This window comes from Aegilops tauschii, chromosome 7, assembly GCF_002575655.3.
Source record: "Aegilops tauschii subsp. strangulata cultivar AL8/78 chromosome 7, Aet v6.0, whole genome shotgun sequence".
Classification (NCBI taxonomy): domain Eukaryota; kingdom Viridiplantae; phylum Streptophyta; class Magnoliopsida; order Poales; family Poaceae; genus Aegilops; species Aegilops tauschii.
This window is the reverse complement of record NC_053041.3, coordinates 608,957,122-608,975,896: the sequence shown is the minus strand read 5'-3', so window position 1 is coordinate 608,975,896 and position 18,775 is coordinate 608,957,122. Positions and strand designations below refer to the sequence as shown.

Here is an 18,775-nt window from a genome sequence, read left to right as displayed (position 1 = left end):
CGTGAGTGCCTCCCGAAGGGCTGTCCGTGTGACCGTCCGAGTTTCGAAGGTCCTCCCGGAGGGCTGTCCGAGTGACCGTTCGAGTTTCGAAGGTCCTCCCGAAGGGCTGTCCGCGACACCGTCCGAGGGGCTGTTCGACCACCTCCCGGAGGGCTGTCTGAGGAGCAGATGAGGGTATACATCCTCGCGGTTGGGAGGTTGTAAATCCTAGCTGCGGGGATCTGCACCGCCGATCGTCATCGACTCTACTTCCCGCTGCGCTACGAGTCGGTAACGAAAAAGATCAAACCATGTATGCAGTCTCCATAGTGGTCCTGGGCTGGTGCGTAGGTCGGAAAAATTTTGTTTTCTGTCGCGTTCCCCTACAGCGTGCATGAAGAGTTATTATATATCAGCGGGTGAAATGAACATGGATTGGATTGAAGTGAAGGCAACATGCATGTGGTGCGTGTCGAAAGTAGTACAATCCAAACTTGATCAAGTCCGGATTAGTATTACTTTCGACATGCACCACATGTTGCCTTCACTTCAATCTAAGCCATGTTTAGGCATAGCAGTACGTAGCGTTGGTAAACCAAGCACGGAGATATAAGAGAGGACACTTCTCTCTAGTAGCTACCTAATAACAACCTAAATTAACCCCCCAAAACCCCCAACCCCCCCTCCCCTTTCAAAAAAAACAAAAACCTTAGCTCCTGCCAGGTGCTGACGCGTGGATGCCTATTGGTCCCGGTTGGTGGCACCAACCGGGACCAAAGGCCCTCCTGCCTGGGCTCCCCGCACCGGCCACGTGGACGGCCTTTAGTCCCGGTTCGTGTAAGAACCGGGACTAAAGGGCTAGGGCATTAGTAACGACCCTTTAGTCCCGGTTCCTGAACCGGGACTAAAGTCCCTTATGAGCCGGGGTAAAAGCCCCTTTTCCTACTAGTGGGCGGGCATACGCTGCACCGACACCCGGTCCGGTTAGCTTCGATTCTCCCCCTTGCAGATGAGTTTGTAGTTAGGGTTCTTAGGGTAGTTCGAGTATTGGTTAGTACGAAATGTTAGATTTGATTGTTCACAGTGGATTGGATTGGATTTGATTCGATTCGACTCAATTGGATTCGATCTGAATCCACTACATCTGGCTTGAATCAGACTAATGCTAGTGTTCATAGTGGTTAGATGAGAATGGTGATGCCTTAGTCATGCTAGTTGATGCATATGGGTCTGTGCTTTCCACATTGCTACTGCCTAGGGTAGATTGGTTTGTTCATGCCACATTCATACTTTGGTGCCGTTCTTTCCTGTTTTGGTGTTGTTTTTGTTATGTAAGTGTGTATGTTGCCACATTGATAGTGCCTAGGCTACGTGATTGTATGATCAGCATAGGAAAATGCATGTGCATGCTAGTGGGACAAACCTGAATGCCAAAAATAGTAGTAGAACCAAGTTGAGCATGTGCATTTGGCATGAGCTGGTAGCAATGATCATTGGTAGCACTGATCATTGGCATTTGCACTTGTGTAGTGCAGTGATCTGATCATTTCACAACTCAAGTGCAACTGCCACTAATCAGCAGCAGTTGCAAATGATCATTGACACTAATCAGTAGCCGCGCCATCCCGCCAGCCAGATCACCGCCGCCCGTAGCGTGCGACACCGCCATCTCCATGGGCGCAGATGGCTGCGTTGTATGAGTGTCCAATGGAGCGGGGGAAGACAGAGTCCCCTGGCGCTGCCTCACCAGTGAACGTTCGAGACATCCTCGCAACATGGAATTAGCACGTAGATCCGCCGCTAGCTGAATACACCTTGGGGTCTGCGGAATGGAATTAAAGGGAGCTAGAGCCAACCATGGATCCACCACCAAGCGCACTAGCAGAATCAATGCCCGCAAGTCCATGCCATTGCACTTGTGTGATGTGAACATCATTAGTAGGTGCAGAACTAGATGGCGGTAGGCTGAAGGGGTTACTAGCATGCTCTGAGGTATCCATCTCATCATCCTTCTTCTTCCCAGTGCTATCGTCATCCACATCATCACCCTTGCATTTCTAAACAAACGGGATAAAATAGAATCACAAGTTTGAGATCAATCAGTTTCACTTCTAACAGATGGACCACAGATAGGGATGTAAGTACAACCTTATCAATTCCTAATGCCTCCCAAATCTAACATGTTCGTGGCAGTTTTCGTGTATTTAGGAAACATGTTTCACATTTCTTCCACACGACTTCAACAAAATGAAAATGAGGGAACATTTCTTGAGGACTACTATGCATTTTAGCTGTCTCTTACTTGGAGAAATGGCATATATGCAACTTTCTTTAGTTTTCCTCGGGAAATGAGAATGAACGACGGGGAAGTGGGATCTGCTCTAGCCTGTTGGTCGCTACAAACCACGGTGGAAGAGAGCTACATATAGACACCACCACTGGTAGGAGCTAGGATGATAATAACTCGTGTTGAGGTGAATGGTGTGTTACTACACTTTAATAAATCGTACAGGTTTAGATGAGTTTGTACATCCCCTCATGCAATAAAGTGAGCTTCTATCATATCCATGCGAAAACAAATGGAACAAATGTTAGAGCACCCGGCGGTACCTGCAGTCTGGATGTTCGCGTCACTAGCGTGTGAGGCCACGTACACTGGTGTCTGCGGTGTCTGTGTTCTCGCTGTCAGCTCATGTCATCAGCAGTATCCAGAGACGCCCGCCGGAGTGACCGCGTCACCGCGACGGAACTGTACGTCCGTGTCTCCGTCATCCACATCGCGTCCACACTCCCAGAAACCTCGACGCCTATGTAGGGAATTCCATCAACGACCAGAAATCCTGCACGTGCCGGATCAGCCGGATATGAACATGGCCGGTCACATCAACGCGCGGTGGAGCAGCAAACAAATCCTCCCCCTCGCTATCGATCGATACAGGATGACCCACTCGGTGGCCGGAGATGGAGCCAATGGTCAGCAAGTGTAGCAGCACCAACTTTGGCTTGGATGAATCTCAGAGACATCAAAAAAAGTGCACAAGTTTGACACCTCTCACAACAAACCCAGAGACATCACCTTTTTCATGGAATGAGTGGATTATATATCTGTTCCAGGAAGGTACTTTGACTTCAGAAACATGTCGGGAACTCGCGCAAGAGTAGTAACAGTACACATGATGCAGCTTGTAGCAGGGCAGAAGATATCGGCTGCTGTTCTAGTTAATTATGTCTACTATCGAACATAAGAAGTTGGTTACAACATGTCGGTTTGCTCCAGTTTTACCTCATAAATGTAATAAAATGGGACGAAGAAAAAAGATAAATACTCTTAGCCATTCACCTCATGACAAAAAATGAAAACCTGCACAGAACAATGAGCAGAACTCTTCTAAAGGGAATTTTCTTGGCTGGCACATCTAGCTAGGCCCTTGCCTTTCCTTTTGAAAAAGGAACTAAGCCATCTCTTCTTCGACAAGAAGGCAGGTGGCTCAGCGATGGGATTCTTCGTGCTCGATGATGGAATGTCATCTATATTTTTTTCCTTTGCAAATGAAATGGCATCTGTTTCTTTTGGGAGGACGAGTGAAGATAGCGGTGTCTGCATTAAATTCAGTTCAATCATAGAAAAGAAAATGGAACAGACAATTTGACACAGACCATATATCGTACACAGAAAGTCAAATATACCTTATTCTGGAAGGCTCTAAAGACCAATACGGTTAGATCGCGTAGCCTGCAGAGGTGCACTTAATCAGATCTATGAATTTTCACCATTTGTCAACCAAAAAGCATCAAACAAAAAGTTAGTATGGTACGGTAACAATTGGCAGTGGCACCTTATGTCATTATCCTCGGTACTGGGCTCTGTTATGCCCTGTGTATTAAATGGTAGATTTACACCCCTAGAGCTTACTAAAATAAACTGAGTAGTTCGTCCAATGGGAATTTTTATCTGTGGGAAAATAAATATAGAAAATCAAATAACATCTGTCAGGCGCAACCATAAGTACTGAATGAATAAATGTGCCTGTCCGACAATGTACCTGTACATTTGGTGAATATTTCTCGTCAATTAAAATTTCATCCTTACGGCTTAAGTTAACTTGATATCCAGTTCGTCTAAGCACTAAAGTGGCATGTTCCCATTCCTCAGGAGAATACATCTGCTGTGCAAAGGCAGATGTCAGCCTTCAATTATAGTACACTGATGAGAGTCGATGTGGAGCATAATGCTGTCAGTTTTGATCAGACCTCCTTGCCTCCCTACTTGTGACCCTTGTATTATACGGATTACGGAATACCCTTAATCAAATTGCGCAATCTATTTTTTCTCTAAAAATTGCGCAATCGTTTTAAGTGTAAGCTCCTAGTTCAAAATAAGCTAGAAAATGATGACAGTTTCTTCGATTGCTCCCTCTTTAGTTTATAAGACATAAAATGCAACAGTAGAATAATGTACGCATGCATCTGAAGGATCACAAGTTTATAGGACACAAAATGCAACAGTAGAAGGAACACTAACAAAAATGCCGAACTTCTAAAACATGACTGATGGCATTATCAGGATCGGAAGCCTTCCAAGTGAGCATTCTCTTCATAGGGCAGCAAATTGTACTTATAGTTCAGACAGTTGATGGATAACAAATACTTGAAGACCTACCAGGACAAAAACATCAAAGTCGGCTCTCCCCCTTGAAATACATATATTGACGTCATTCTGCAGTTCTGGGTCTGCGTAACATAGAATGGAACTTGGATAATTCTAAGAAAGTAAAGAAGTGTAAATGAAACGCAGAGCTATGCTAACAGTAGTGCACTAAATTAAGGATAACCTAGAAGAAGAGCGTTCACCATACCTCAACATTTCACAGGCACAAAAGATCAACCATGGTGAACAAATATCGCTAATTATAAGTCGATATTTTCTAGAGAAACCAAATAATGAAACCTCGTCATCATGGACGTAAGTTTTTCACTAACTTTTTTAGTCATCAAGTTTGTGCCCTTTTTTAGACCTTTGTGTACTGTGTAAACAATCGCAGGCATCCTCTTCATTTTCTTCCTGAGGTGCTCCTACAAGACTCCCACTTCGAAATAGTGTAACACGAACATACATGTAATTATCCTATCTATCAGGTGACCATAAGTCTGTGACTCATCTTCAAATAAAATATGCTTTTACCACAAGCATGTAAAATTACAAGGACCTTTCGGTGTTTTCTTCAAAAAAAAAACTATGCACACAAATTTGAATCTTTCAAAATTATAGTGGTTTTCAACAAATTAGTTCAGTGTATCCCAGCCCTCCCTTGGGAGGAGGTATGTACAGAGGTAAATATGCAACAGCCGGAAGGCTAGAACAAAGCCTTTTGTCACAAACAAGTTGGGGTAGGCTAGAGGTTAAAAAACGATGTCCATGGCTAATTTATAAAATTTCATGTTATTGAGAAGTTAATTTGTCAAACATAAAAAAATGCCATTATTATGTAGATGAACCTTCGACTTTACCAACAAGATACAATGGGTAGTAAATACTAGTGTCTAGAAATTTTGCAAGTTTCGAAACATTTTTTTATTTTTTTTAGAAAAGGAGGATGTACCCCCGGCCTCTGCATCTAGACGATGCATGCAGCCATATTATTAATTATTCACAAATTAAGACCGTACAAGGTGATACATCAATAAGTCTGAAGCCACCATCTTCGCAACACCGTTGCTATTCCTATCCCCTTGATGAAGGCGTGCCGAATGTCCGGGCCTAATACCAAACAGACATCGCACTAAAGCCTAACATCTAAAGCCGGGTGTCCCATCCAAGCCACTACCTGGATTGGGTCCCACATCGGTCAGACACACTCCCAGTGAGCACCGCACGCTGCAAGGGCCGTCACCTCCATCATCCCTCGGTCCATCCTCAGAGCAAAATTGTTGCACCGACCTTGCCAGGCCTCTCTGCCTTCAACGCCACCATGACGCCAGACAGCTTCCTCCTCCTGCGTGAGTCCATCTCCAAAAGCGCCCATCGCCGAACCTCCGCGATGCCATGCCGCCAAGATCCGCCGTCAGCCTCGCGATACATGAAACTCCGCTCCTCCTCTTGTCCCCTCCAGCCAGCACGTGCTCCAAAATGATGCCCCCAGGAGGGACAACGGCAGCGAAGGTGCCATCATCGTCCGATCCGGTAGACCCAGATCTAGGGTTTCCCCCGGAGCTCAAACTGTCGCCGCTGCTGGAGCTACGCGGCGCCCACCACCCATAGCATCTCTCGCCCGACCATCTGAGCCTCCCAAGACGGCGCCTCCATGGAGGTTACGATGCGCAGGGCGCCGCCGCCGCTCAATCCAGACTGAATTTTGGACTTTCGTCCGGGAGGGGTTCAGATGTGGATAGGAGGGACCTTGGCTTCGCCTCCAGGGAGGGTAACAGTGTCGAGGGACGACGCCGGGCCGGACCAGCCGGCCAAAGTTTCCTCCGGTCCCCAACCTATACCACCAAACCTCTGATGTTCCGGATCCGACAGCGAGACGAACCGAGACCAGCAGAGATCAAGAAGGACAGCTGTTGTAGATCTCCAGGCGCCGGATCCAACGATCCGACGAGGCCAGCGGCGTAGACCACCACCCTGCGCCGGCCGACAACATCCGAGCGCCAGATCCAGATGGATCCGGCCTGAACATGGCGGCGCCCGCGACCACCCGATCTGAAGACCACGCAGCCACCACCTCGCCGCGGACACGCATCCAAGCCGCAGCTGCCGAGCCGCGTCGCGGGCGCCGCAACGCGCCGCCGCCAAGATGCTCGCCCGCCGCGCCGCCAGACCCCATGCTAACCCGACGCCTCTTCGCGATTTGGTCGTCCCGCGCCGCCCATTACGTCCCAAGGGGGAGAGATGCCCCGCCGTCGCCCAGCCGCCCAAGCTTTGCCCGCCGGCGCTGCGGACGGCGGCGAGGAGAGGAGGAGGCGGAGGAGGGGCCGAGAGGACGGCGGCTAGGGTTCCCCCTAGGTCGCCCGCGGGGGCGACACGAGGGGGAAAATTTCAAAATATGCTAGTCAGAATATGTCAATTACAAATGTTGATCCAATAATATTACAGGAGAGCATGACAAAATCACAATTCATCCTACCAAGGGATCCAGGAAGCAACAATACATACAGCATACACTTACCGCAGGTTATCTTGTTGGCATTGTTAGCAAATTCCATCACCAAATTACCCTACAATCAAGAGGAACAGCTCATCAAACTCAAAATCTCAAAGAAGAGCACTATGGGCAGAACTAATGCAAAAATTCAACATAACAAATTCAAAGAAGAACATTACGGCATACATAATTTCATTTTAGACCCATGCGTTTGGAATATTGCAAGTACATTTATCCCAGCTAGATAATAAAAAATTATTGCCTCAATGAAAATTAGCATGTGAACTTCCCACAGAAAGTATCATTTAAAAAATAGAAAACCCAGGAAATACACAGCTAATCAAGCTTTTGTAAATGTCAGATGGTCCTGGGCCTATGCATATATAATAACATTTTAAAGGATATGATTGTGCTCTTACAAGCCGTTTAGCAGCCTATAAGGACCAAAACATGCAGCCTTTAATGACCAAGTTAAAAATACCCATAGTTTGTAACAATGGAAATGAGAGAAAGCATGTACTATAACGAGAGAAGCCACAAAATGCTTCAAAACCTGACGGTGCCAAAACAGGTCTATGTCATGATAATGGTAAAAACAGGAATATTTTAAACCTCCATAGTCAGTTTGATCAAATTTTAGAGTAAATTTCACTTTACCTGAGTTTCTGAAAAAATAAGGTTAAAAAAATTGTTTTGCGCGTAGGTTTAGTTTTTTTAATGAGGTGCAGAAAATCCCATATCCATTAGTGTCTGTAGTATAGTTTAGGGTACTAATTTCGTATCGCAGGCTCCAAGCTCATGTGGTTACTACTGCAAATGTATAATCAAAGTTTTGTCAAGTTCCCAAGCCTCGAACCGGACAAACACATTATAGAACAACATTTGTCTGCAACCTGGCGACCATTATCATCCATAGGAGTGCAGTCTACAGCAAGAAGAGTGTCAACATCATCTGCAGTAACCACATAGTCAGACGTCGTAGCACCTGGAGTGCAGAACATATAGAATTATTCAGTATAATTACTTATTCGCTGAACATTATGAAGTTGCAGGACAAAAGGTCCCTTCTTTACCTTCAATAGAATGCCTGGTCCCATCTTTAAGATAGTGAACCCACTGAAAACAACATTCCCATGTGAAAGGTTAATTGCAAGGTCTGGAAATTCACATCAAAGATGACAGAATAGCAATTCAGAGTCAGAAACAAAATACCTGGATATGACAAACTGTAGTACCATTTATAGAAAAACCGCATGCTCTTAAAGTAGATCCTGGTTTAGGATCGCCGGAAATTTGAAATCCCTCAACACCAGGTAATGAATTACCTACGTTAAACGTATTGCCCATGTCAATAGATGATCTGGAATCTTTTCTAGTTAAATAATATAATTAGCTACCGAGTATTTATTTACCATCAGCTGAGTACTCTTGATTGTCATTCGGCGAGTCACCATCTAATACTGCTTTTGTAGGACTAGCATTTTCTTCAAAACAAGTAGAGTGAATAATTGTTGCTGTATCCCTGAAAGGTAGTTCCAGGCAAGAAACCGAGGTCAACATCTTTCCGTTCCGTGACATACTTGACTGGATGGCCGATAACAAACAGAATTTCAAAATATAAACTGAGCATACTGATTAAAAGTGGATCCATGGTATATATGGTTGACATGTTTATCAATTGGATCTTGAGCATACCGAGGGAAAATGTTCTTATCAGCCTCCTGTGAAGAGGAAACAATTATACATAAAGCTACAACATTAAACAAGCTAATTACAGGATGATATCATACCATATCGTAAGATGGGGAAGGGTTGTTTTTCGACGGAGTTTCTTGTTCACAATGGAGATTAGATATGTTTCCAGGTTGAGTTAAATGACCTAAACTGTCCTGCATCAGTATAACCAATCAACTTAGCTTCTTAAAAGAATCAACTATACTAATATTACTAATAGCAGGTTTAATAATATAGAAGGTACAAAAGCTGTTCTAACCGACAACTAAGAACACAACTACATGCAGTCATGCAGAGTCATACACAAAGCTATTCAGCAGACCAACATACTTCAATAAGCATTTGTTCAAGTTTAAGATGTACTGAGTCAACTTCTGTAAAGGCATCATTCTGCTCTCAATAACATACTTCAATAAGCATGTTGGACATGCTGAGACTATATTCTGGGCACGACTATTTTGTGCCAACTTGATTAAAGGCAACCTGTCAAGGAGCTGGAGTACCCACATACACATGCAAAATCCAGGCCTCATAATTGTCAGAATAATTGCTGGTGAGATCAATTGGATTCACATCTGGACACATGTTCTGATCTCGAGTTACACGATCAACTCCTTTCCTGCACCTCACCACCTAGGTGCATGCCCAATGCTTTTTCACAACTAATGCTATATCTCCTCTGAAGCAGGCTCGGGCAATGCTAATATAATTTGGTAATTTGGGGAAACTAGAATCCTTTCGGTTCCTCTTCTTTCTTGGTTATTTTTAATCTTACTTCATTGCTATACTTACAACTCCATAAACATCAGCCTCATGCTTCTAACACATACACACACAGGCTCATATCTATAATAATTTTTTTTCGAAAATAGATCATGGCTGAATCAAACTATGACAATCCATGGCAATTAGCAATATTTACCATGGTGTACCCATGACATAATTCCAGATTCTAGTTTTTATTCCATAGGAAAAAGAAGACCTAGATTAAGAGGAAGATGGTATTTAAACAGCAACCAGTTCACACCTGGTAAATCAAGAACCAGTCCATTCTTGCCGCATCAGTACACTTAGCTACTGTATTATTCAGTCTATCAACAATATCCTGTATAGTTGGCCTTTTATGTCGATCCTCCTGCACACAACTTAAAGCTATTTTAATGCATATTCTTACTTGTGCAGAATATGCCTTCCTCAGATTAAATGTTTCAAGTAGCTTAGTTGTCCACTTTTCCTGCACCTACGCAGTTAGAGCGCAAAAATATTGGTCATATACAAGGATAAGCAAAGTATTACTTATGGAATGTACACACGATCTCAATAAAGACAACATATTATCTTACAAGATCAGTGAATTCCCGGGATGGCATTTCAGCGCTATTGAAGTAGCCCGCACGTCCTGCCATTATCTTTATAATTACAACACCCAAGCTGAATATGTCGAACTTATTTGAGATTAAATTATTGTGTATATATTCCGGTGGCAAGTACCCACTGCATCATAGATCATAGATAAATGTTGCTGAAACTATACATCTAATCCAAATAAAAAGTTACATTTTTCAAATTTAAGTTCACATGAAGAATGCTTACAATGTTCCTAAAGAGCTTCTTGTAGCTCGTGTTTGTTCATCTGTGAAGAGCCTTGACATCCCAAAATCTGCAATCCTGGGAACCATGTTCTCATCCAGCAATACATTGGCTGGCTTTAAATCCAAATGATAAATGGGAGGTTCTAATTCATTGTGGAGGTACTTCAAACCCTTGCAAATCCCATTAATTATTCCATATCCTGTATGCCAATCATATCTATCACATTCATCTGCAGAACCAAATAAGGAGAATTCTTGAGATGTAAATTTTAACAATGATACCTTAACATGCTGGCTAAAACAAGGAGAACTTTATCATTACCAGAAAGATAATTTTCAAGGCTTCCTTTAGACATATACTCCAAGCAGAGCGCCCTATGTGTCCTTTCAGCAAGAATCAACCTTCCTTCGTGCATTACTTGTATTTCCTGAATATCGTAGCAATAGCCAACTAACCGCACAATATTTTGGTGTCGGAGCCATGTAAGATTCTTAAACTCGTTCTTAAATTGCTCATCGTCGAGTCCGGGCATATCATAGAGCATCTTCACAGCTATCTTTTTCCCGTCTTGAAGCACTCCCTACCAAACATTTCACATGGTTTAATTTTCTGTTCGTATAGTTAAGCAGAAAATGCTCGACCCAAGTCATGTACTGCTGCATGACAGTATGTGCGTTAATCATTAATAAGATCAGTAGAGAAAGAAATATAGGAGTAGCTATCTTCTGCGTTGCAGGAGCTGCTCGAGTGCTCGCCTGGAGTACTCTGACATCATACTGAGGGAGCTGGTCGTCGACAAGTTTACTCCCACGCGTAAAAGGAAAACAAGTTTACTCCCGGGGTAAAGTGTTGCTGGGGCTACCCGCCTTGAAGATGAAGGAGATGACACACAACCGAGTGGCTTCTGAAGGAAACTAGGTTCATAAGTGGTGATGGGAATATATCTTTTGCAGCTACTGAAGATATATTTGAGGTCACCCGTTGATCCGTTGAGGACAAGCAATCACACAAGCACGAGCATGAGACCAATATTTGTTACTGAGGTTTGTCAACATGGCTATATCTTCGGGGCATGATTACGGGTGCACGGCCATGTATTCAACGATAAGCCCTCCAAGAACACCAGACATCACTCCGACCGCCGCACTACGGCCGGTCCGGCCATCCCTGCAACGGTGCCTGGACCGTATCTCTCATGATCTCTGTTTTAACGTACAACTTATGTCTAGTCTATTTGGCTATCGGCTACCCGTGGTGACTATATATAATAGTCCCAGGTACACGTGTCCTATCGACTCAAAGACCTAACCCACGGCTATAGTTACAAGTCCAATTGTAGAACAACCCATACACCTAATATTTGACACATATTAACACTCCACATAGGCGAATATGACCTTGCCATCTTGAAGTCACCATGCACGAATCTCCGTGTACTTGGACTTGAACCATTCATGAGCTTCACTACTGCTCCGTTGACATCACATGACTCCACCTGCAGCAACTGTAGTTCCTTTTTTTCTTCATGATACTCAAAGACCCAAAAAAATTAAGTTCTTCAACTCCTGTTTTATGTTCCCAATCTCCCGGAGTATTCGTCCAACGCATTACACGCCCGACCATAAAATCACCATATCCAACCACACCAATGCATCGTCACCCTGGTGGCTTCTTTCTTAATCTGTGGGAGAGTGAACAACTCACATATTGGATGTCATATATAAGAATTTATGAACTCACCATTCTCGCTATTGTTGACTGCATGTCTGAACTTGAAGAAATTTTTTTGTTGCCTTTAGTCATCTCGAGTCACATTAGAAGTTGTCTCATCCTTTTTTTGGACAGTATTTAGCACTCCGCCTCCTTCTGCGTATGACATTCACACTTTGCCAAGTGCATCAAACACCTAGAATATACAGCCATATATCCAAGATTTTTTCAGACTTTTCAACACTTTTTCAGTTTCTCCATTGTCAACTCTCTTGCCCATCTCCATATGTGTCCACCTCGATAGGCACAATCACCAAGTTGAAGTTGGTACTCTCCAACACTGCTTCAGCACCATCTACACACTTAGTCATACCACATGTTTGACCACCATTCTCGCTTGGAGACCGTCTCGCTCCTTAAAAAATGGTTCGGGAGGCGATGCGATTCGCTCCGGCTAGAAGGGACTCGCGATCACGATCTAGCACCGCCACCGGATCCCTCCTTCGCCGCCCTTCACCCCGAAGCCTCATCATCCTCCGTTGCACCTTTCTCCCCTCACCGTCGCATGAGGCGCCCTTCGGCAAAGTCTAGATGGCTCCGAGGAAGGCGGCGGCGGGGCCCTTCTTCGGCTGCTCGGCGCTAGCACGGCGGCTGCGATCCATGGATCAGGGACGGCGGTCCCTTTGTTGACTCTTCCCTATCTGGTAGCATGGCGGGGCGGGTTGTCAGCTGGGGATCGGACCGGATGGTCGGCGATTCATCGGTGGGTTGGTGCGGCGGATTGATGCCCTGGCGGCCAATGGCGCCGATCTACTCCTTCCTCCAACCCATGGTGCGTGCATTTCGTCTTATCGGACATGGTCGTGCTGCTAGCCGGTTGCCGGGTTGGGATGGAGCGGGAGGTGGGGGTCCGGATTGGGATAATTCCCAGGTCAGTTCCTGCCGTCTACGACGTCGTTCGGGTCCGCCCTACCTTTTCCCACCTCACGGACTCTGTGTGAAAACCTAGGGCAGCGACATTGCTCTTGGCGGTGTGTCCTTGTTGAAGGCGTCGTCGCTGTGGTGGTGGGCACCGCTTGGGTGCGTCGGCAGTTGCAGATGGCGTGCCCCTCTTCCTTAAGGTGGCAGCTGTTCCGAGGGAAAACCTAGATCTAGGTCTTCCGGATTGGATGATGACAAAGACTTTGGTGCTTTTCTCCCTCCTAGGGGCATCATCTTGGAGCACTGGTTCACTAAAAAGGACAACAGGTGGAGCGGTGTTTCATCGACCGCGTTGATGATGGTGGGTCTCAGTGGTGTGGAGCAATGGAGTCTCAGAGTTGCACATGGTTTGATCGACGCACGCAAGATGGTGGAGCTCTCTGGTGTTGTGGTGCCGTCGATGGTAGATGGGACTGGCAAGATCTATGCACTTATTCCTCCTGAAGACGGGATGGCGGAAGATGGCGTAAGATGGCGGCGGCGGATCCTAGTGCGTGTGCAAACGGTGCATGTTATGGGATACCTAGACTGGATGGTCTTCAGGCCACTGTATTAGATTGTGTCTGTTATGCGGACATGGAACATCTGTATGTTTGTAGGTGTAGCGACTTTGTTCGGCTAGAAGGGGGCTTCGTGTTGATCCTTGTATTCATTTTTTCAGACTCTGGTGAATAATTAATTAAGATGGTTGTGTGCATCATGTTGTATGCAGAAGCCGGGGGTAATCATCCTTTTCGAGAAAAAATATAGGCGGATATGACATTGCCATGTTGAAGCCACCATGCGCGAATTTCCATGTACGTGGACTTCAACCATTCATGAGCTTCACTACTACCCCCTTACATCACATGACTCCATCTGCAACGGTAGTTCCTTATTTTTCTTCATGATACTCAAAGACCCATAAAAATTAAGTTCTTCCACTCCTGTTTTATGTTCCCAATCACCTGGAGTATCCATCTAACGCATCACACGTCCGGCCATGAAATCATCATATTTGATGAGTGATATTTTTACACTAATCTACCTTAGCATAATTCCAGATATTTCATTTAAAAAGATATATTCGCTCTGATATTGCTTCTAATGAATAATGAATGCAAAGGATTCCACAAATACTCTATTGGATGTGTTTCCCCGGGAAATGGGCTAAAAAGGAAAGAAATCGCGTGTGGAAATGGAAAGGAAGGAAAATAGAGAAAGATCAAACCAATAGGAGGTCTTTCTGCAAAGACAGCACAAAAAATGGTGTTCGCGCCCGTATGAGCGCTCGTATGGCATGCAAACCGAGCCAGATTGTCCACCTGAATAACTTCTATAAAATGGGACCACATCAAAATGTCAACAGGGGAGCGGTCGACAGAAGCGAGAACATCATCTTCATCGACAAACCCTAGCCGCCGCAATTGCCATCTCCATAACCACCATTACCACCATAGTGCTACCTCATCTAGTTCATACTTGTAATCGTCCATCGCACAAGGCATCCATTGTAAGACATATTTGCAATCAATCAATCTTCAAGATGTGTTCTTAAATGTTTGAGTAGTTAGGTAAGGTATGGGTTGAGGCATAAGCCTTGGAACCCTCTGTATTTGTTGTGGGGATCAATGGAAGGGCTTTGAATTAATATCACGTATGTGTGAAATAAAATTGTTCCGTGAATGTCTCTTATCATGTTCGTGATCTTGATCCCTATAGGTACCCATGATCATGGAGATCGAGCCACGGTGAGGCTAGGAGCAAGGAGACCATGAAGTGTTATACAAAACATCGGTGGCAATAAGGTTTAGTAGGGTAACACGGATCCTATCCTTGGAGATACACGAGGTGTAATCATTAAAAGCCCAAAGCTCTTGTCTGAGTTCATTATGTTAATTAATAAGTCAACCTCGCGCGACGGATAGGGCCTGCGGTAGGACAACTGATTCTTGATGCAGAACTTATGCTGGTCAAGATGTTATTTAGACACATACCCCACTTTGGTTTGTAACAAGCACATCTCGATGGGTAACTTTTAGCGCACAAAAGATCATATCTGGTCCCAACACAAATACATGGTTGTAAGCATTAAGACCTCATTCTCGTACCTCTTTTTATTATAAGTGTTTGAATCACTATTTGCTTAATTGATCCGATCAAAAGCTGAAACCGATCCTTTAACATAAGCTTGCTAGAGACCATCGCTTTAAGAGAATCTTTCTCTCATAGGTTCGATAACCCAGGGTCACCTCTAGGGAAATAGGTGCGGGATACACTTTTCTGTTCCATTAACGGATCAGTAAAAGGAGGTATCAAGCTATTTTTCTGGCACCGTTGCCGGGGAGGAGTTTAGTATTCCTAGTCTTTGTGTTTAGAGTTTTTGCTAAAGTTATGTTTCAATTTTTGTTTTTACTTGTCTGTTTTTAGTTTAAATTTTATTTCTTGTTGCAAGTCTTGCCTGTTGAAAAACACAAACAGATTACCATGGCTTGTAACCTTGGGAGTTTTGCTACTCGTAGCAATAACTTCATGCGTGAACCAATAGCACAACCTGAGGCTGCAGCCACTGAGTATGAGATCAAACCGAAGTTAGTTTTCATGGTTCAACATGACCAATTTGAAGGCTCTGCTTCTTAAGATGTTGGTATGCACTTGCATAGTTTTACTGAATTCTGCAACATGACACGCATTAGAGATTATGACCCTCACGCTTTAAAGTTGTGTCTATTTCCTTTCTCTTTGAGTGGAAAAGCAAAAGAACGGCTTCTAGCTCTACCTAGAGGCGGTATTACTTCTTGGGCTGATTATTGCAGCAATTTTTTTATCTAAGTTTTGTCCACCTGTAAAAAATATGCAATTATGTTCTCAGATTACAGGTTTCAAGAAAGAAGAACGTGAGCCACCGGTGCTGGCGTGGGATAGAATGAAAGAAGCTATGAGGCATTGCCCTAACCATGGAACGAAGGAGTGGTTAATCCTTCATATCTTTTATAATGATTTAAATCACATTTCAAAAACTATGCTTTAAACAGCTTTAGGAGGAACAATCATGGGAAAGCCCATAGATGATGTTAAGAAATTACTTGATGATATGCAAAAGAACCATGTCCAATCGCATGTTGAAAGAGCCACCACCAAGAGGGTGAACTCAGTTGAATTAAGTAGCACAGAGTTGACAGCCAAACTTGATGAACTTATCTCCGTGATGAAAGGTAAAGAATATGTAAACATGAATGTCATCACTAATGAAGAAACCAGTGATGTGAATTTTATTGCTTGTAATAGCTATAATCCAAATTGGAAAAATAATGGTTATGCTCCTAGACTCCCTTATCCTAGTAATGGAGGAGCATCAAATTCAGGCACTAGGTCCCGAATCTCTCATGCGCTGTCCCATGGTCAACCACGCTTGACATCCCATCACTATGAAGAGAAGGCCACCACCAGCTCCGCCGCCAGCGGCCACCGCCCCAGCATCCATCGTCGCGTCGTCAGAAGGCCACACCAGGGAGGGAGACATGCCGCCGCTGTCGCGAGGAGTAGCATCCACAACTACAAGGTAGTCGGCCGGCCACAGCTCGTGCCACCCGCGGGTCGAATCTGGCCGTCGCGAAGCCGCCGCCAAACCCCGAGCACGCTTCGCCCCACATTGCCTGACACACACCCGCCATGCCGCCGCGAGGAGTAGTGTCCACAGCTACAAGGTAGTTGCCCGGTCGCACCCCGCGCCACCCTGCGGGACGGATCTGGCCACCGCGAAGCCGCCGCCGCTGATCCCCGAGCATGATCCTCCCCACATTGCCCGGCGCGCACCCGCCATGCCACCGTCGCTGCCTTGCTCCGGCGCGTGCCGCCAGCGCCGCACTCTAGCCTAGAAGCCCCGCCAAGCCGATCCACCACGCGAGAGGATGATGGATCCCCGCCGGCGCCGACGCTGACCGTGAGGGAGGTGGAGGGAGAAAGGGAGGCATGACGGCGGCTAGGTTTTCCCTCCTGTCGCTCCCGCGGCCGACGAGGGACATGATGGGCTGGAGGAGGGAGGCCTCATGCTTGTCTGGAAATAAAATATGCAACTTGCATACACATGCACGTACTCACTCATCATCTCCTAATAGATCTCAGATTTTATATACAGTATTGTGAATATTACCATATACCCCTTTGTTAGGAAGATAATTAGTTGCATTATTGTATGATCTTGTCCATTTCAGGAAGCCATGGAGATCATAAATCTTACCTCATAAACCTTTCCAAACGAACCGCTACCAAGTCTCCGCTCCTCGGAGAAACCATTAGTAATTTCTCGTAATAAATCGAGTGGCATAAGCGTTGGCCGTGAACATGCATCGTCCATTCCGTTGCCTTTCCTGACAGAAAGGGGAAAAAAAACCTTATATCTACAGCCCAATAAGCAATTTAATTCCTTTGATCTTTCTCCTTGCTGACCAGCAGATCAACATATCTGTCACAAATAAGACCCAAGATACAACAAAGATCTATTCCCTACGTCTCAAAATAAGTGACTTAACATTATACTAACTTTGGACGGAGGGAGTACTAGATAATTTACACAAAGAACAAAAATTCAGTCAAGCGCAGACCCAACAGTAACACATAGCTATGAGCCTGTGATGATAGTAATGATACCAAGATGCATGGAGTTTCCACAAAACCATCCGATGAACTCAAAGGAGGAGAGCTATGGGGAAAGCACTAACCTGGAAACGGCCTGGCGACTTGTGGAACTCGGTGGAAGCCGCGGCGTCCCCTGCTTGCCCACCGAGGATTGGAGTTCGGGGGCTCGTCGGGGACAGACGGGCTGGGCTGCTGCTGACCGGCGGTGCTGGACAGACTGGCGACGGCGCGTCCTTGAAGCCGATGCCGAGTGTCGAGTGTCGACCAGGATTTCACTCGTGAACTCGGTAGAAATGTGGGGAATTGCTCAGACTACAGACGAGCCAGTGCACATCTGTATATTTGTTTAAGCCTGAGACGCTCCCTTTCGGCTGAGAACATATTCCTGCGCACCCAAAGGTCAAAAGCACGCGCTAACTTTTTCATAGAAAAAATCAAAAGGTATTTGAAGATGGACATACACAACTGTAATGGTACACGGTTTCGAATCTATAAATGGTGGGAACTCGGCTGGTGGACAGCAGGTATTACACTTATCAAAGGAGGGCGTGCGGCACTTTCGTGGTGATGTCGCGCCTAGAGTGCTTCTTTTGTAGACGCTTTTTTCAGCTAAAATAGTAGCGAAGACCTTTATTGTACTTTTTTTTTCTCGACACACTCCTAAGTGCGCATCTTTGTATATGCAGGCCAGACGCCTCACCAAACACACGAGGAAGTTTTCGGAAAATCTCTGCATCGTCAACATATAATGACATTTGGTAGGCACGCGGTACTAGGGAGCTATGCAAGTTGGCGAACACCATGGTGATGTTGGACTTCCCCTCCTAGAACTCCATTGACAAGAACCGGGAGCTCGAAGTGGACCAAAGAAGACAGAGCAGATAATGCCACCAACGATCGAAGCCAATATGCTAAGAACCTCAATCAGAAAAAGAAAGCACGTTGAAGACTTGAAACTTGAAAGCAGGCACACACTAGTAGAAAAAGGGCCTATTGTCCCGGTTCGTAAGGCCCATTTT

The 18,775-nt window shown here is 45.2% G+C and overlaps 1 protein-coding gene across 2 annotated transcripts; it reads right to left on the bottom strand.

The window, feature by feature from the left end:
* Positions 1-3,081: 3,081 nt before the first annotated feature.
* On the bottom strand, positions 3,082-18,085 carry LOC109785922 (uncharacterized). 2 transcript variants are annotated; one of them, XM_020344506.4, is made up of 18 exons: positions 17,840-18,085; positions 17,359-17,488; positions 10,770-11,028; positions 10,449-10,677; positions 10,199-10,349; positions 9,883-10,095; positions 8,912-9,010; positions 8,754-8,842; positions 8,534-8,643; positions 8,334-8,446; positions 8,195-8,237; positions 8,015-8,106; positions 7,146-7,194; positions 4,640-4,710; positions 4,023-4,145; positions 3,816-3,931; positions 3,667-3,712; positions 3,082-3,577 (listed from the first exon to the last, which is right to left on the bottom strand). In XM_020344506.4, exons 2-18 carry the CDS (start codon positions 17,473-17,475, stop codon positions 3,368-3,370), a joined length of 2,130 nt encoding a protein of 709 aa, XP_020200095.1. In that variant the 5' UTR covers positions 17,476-17,488; positions 17,840-18,085; the 3' UTR covers positions 3,082-3,367. The 2 variants fall into 2 exon arrangements, with proteins under 2 accessions (XP_020200095.1, XP_045086990.1); XM_045231055.2 differs by having other exon boundaries at positions 4,023-4,142.
* Positions 18,086-18,775: the final 690 nt, after the last annotated feature.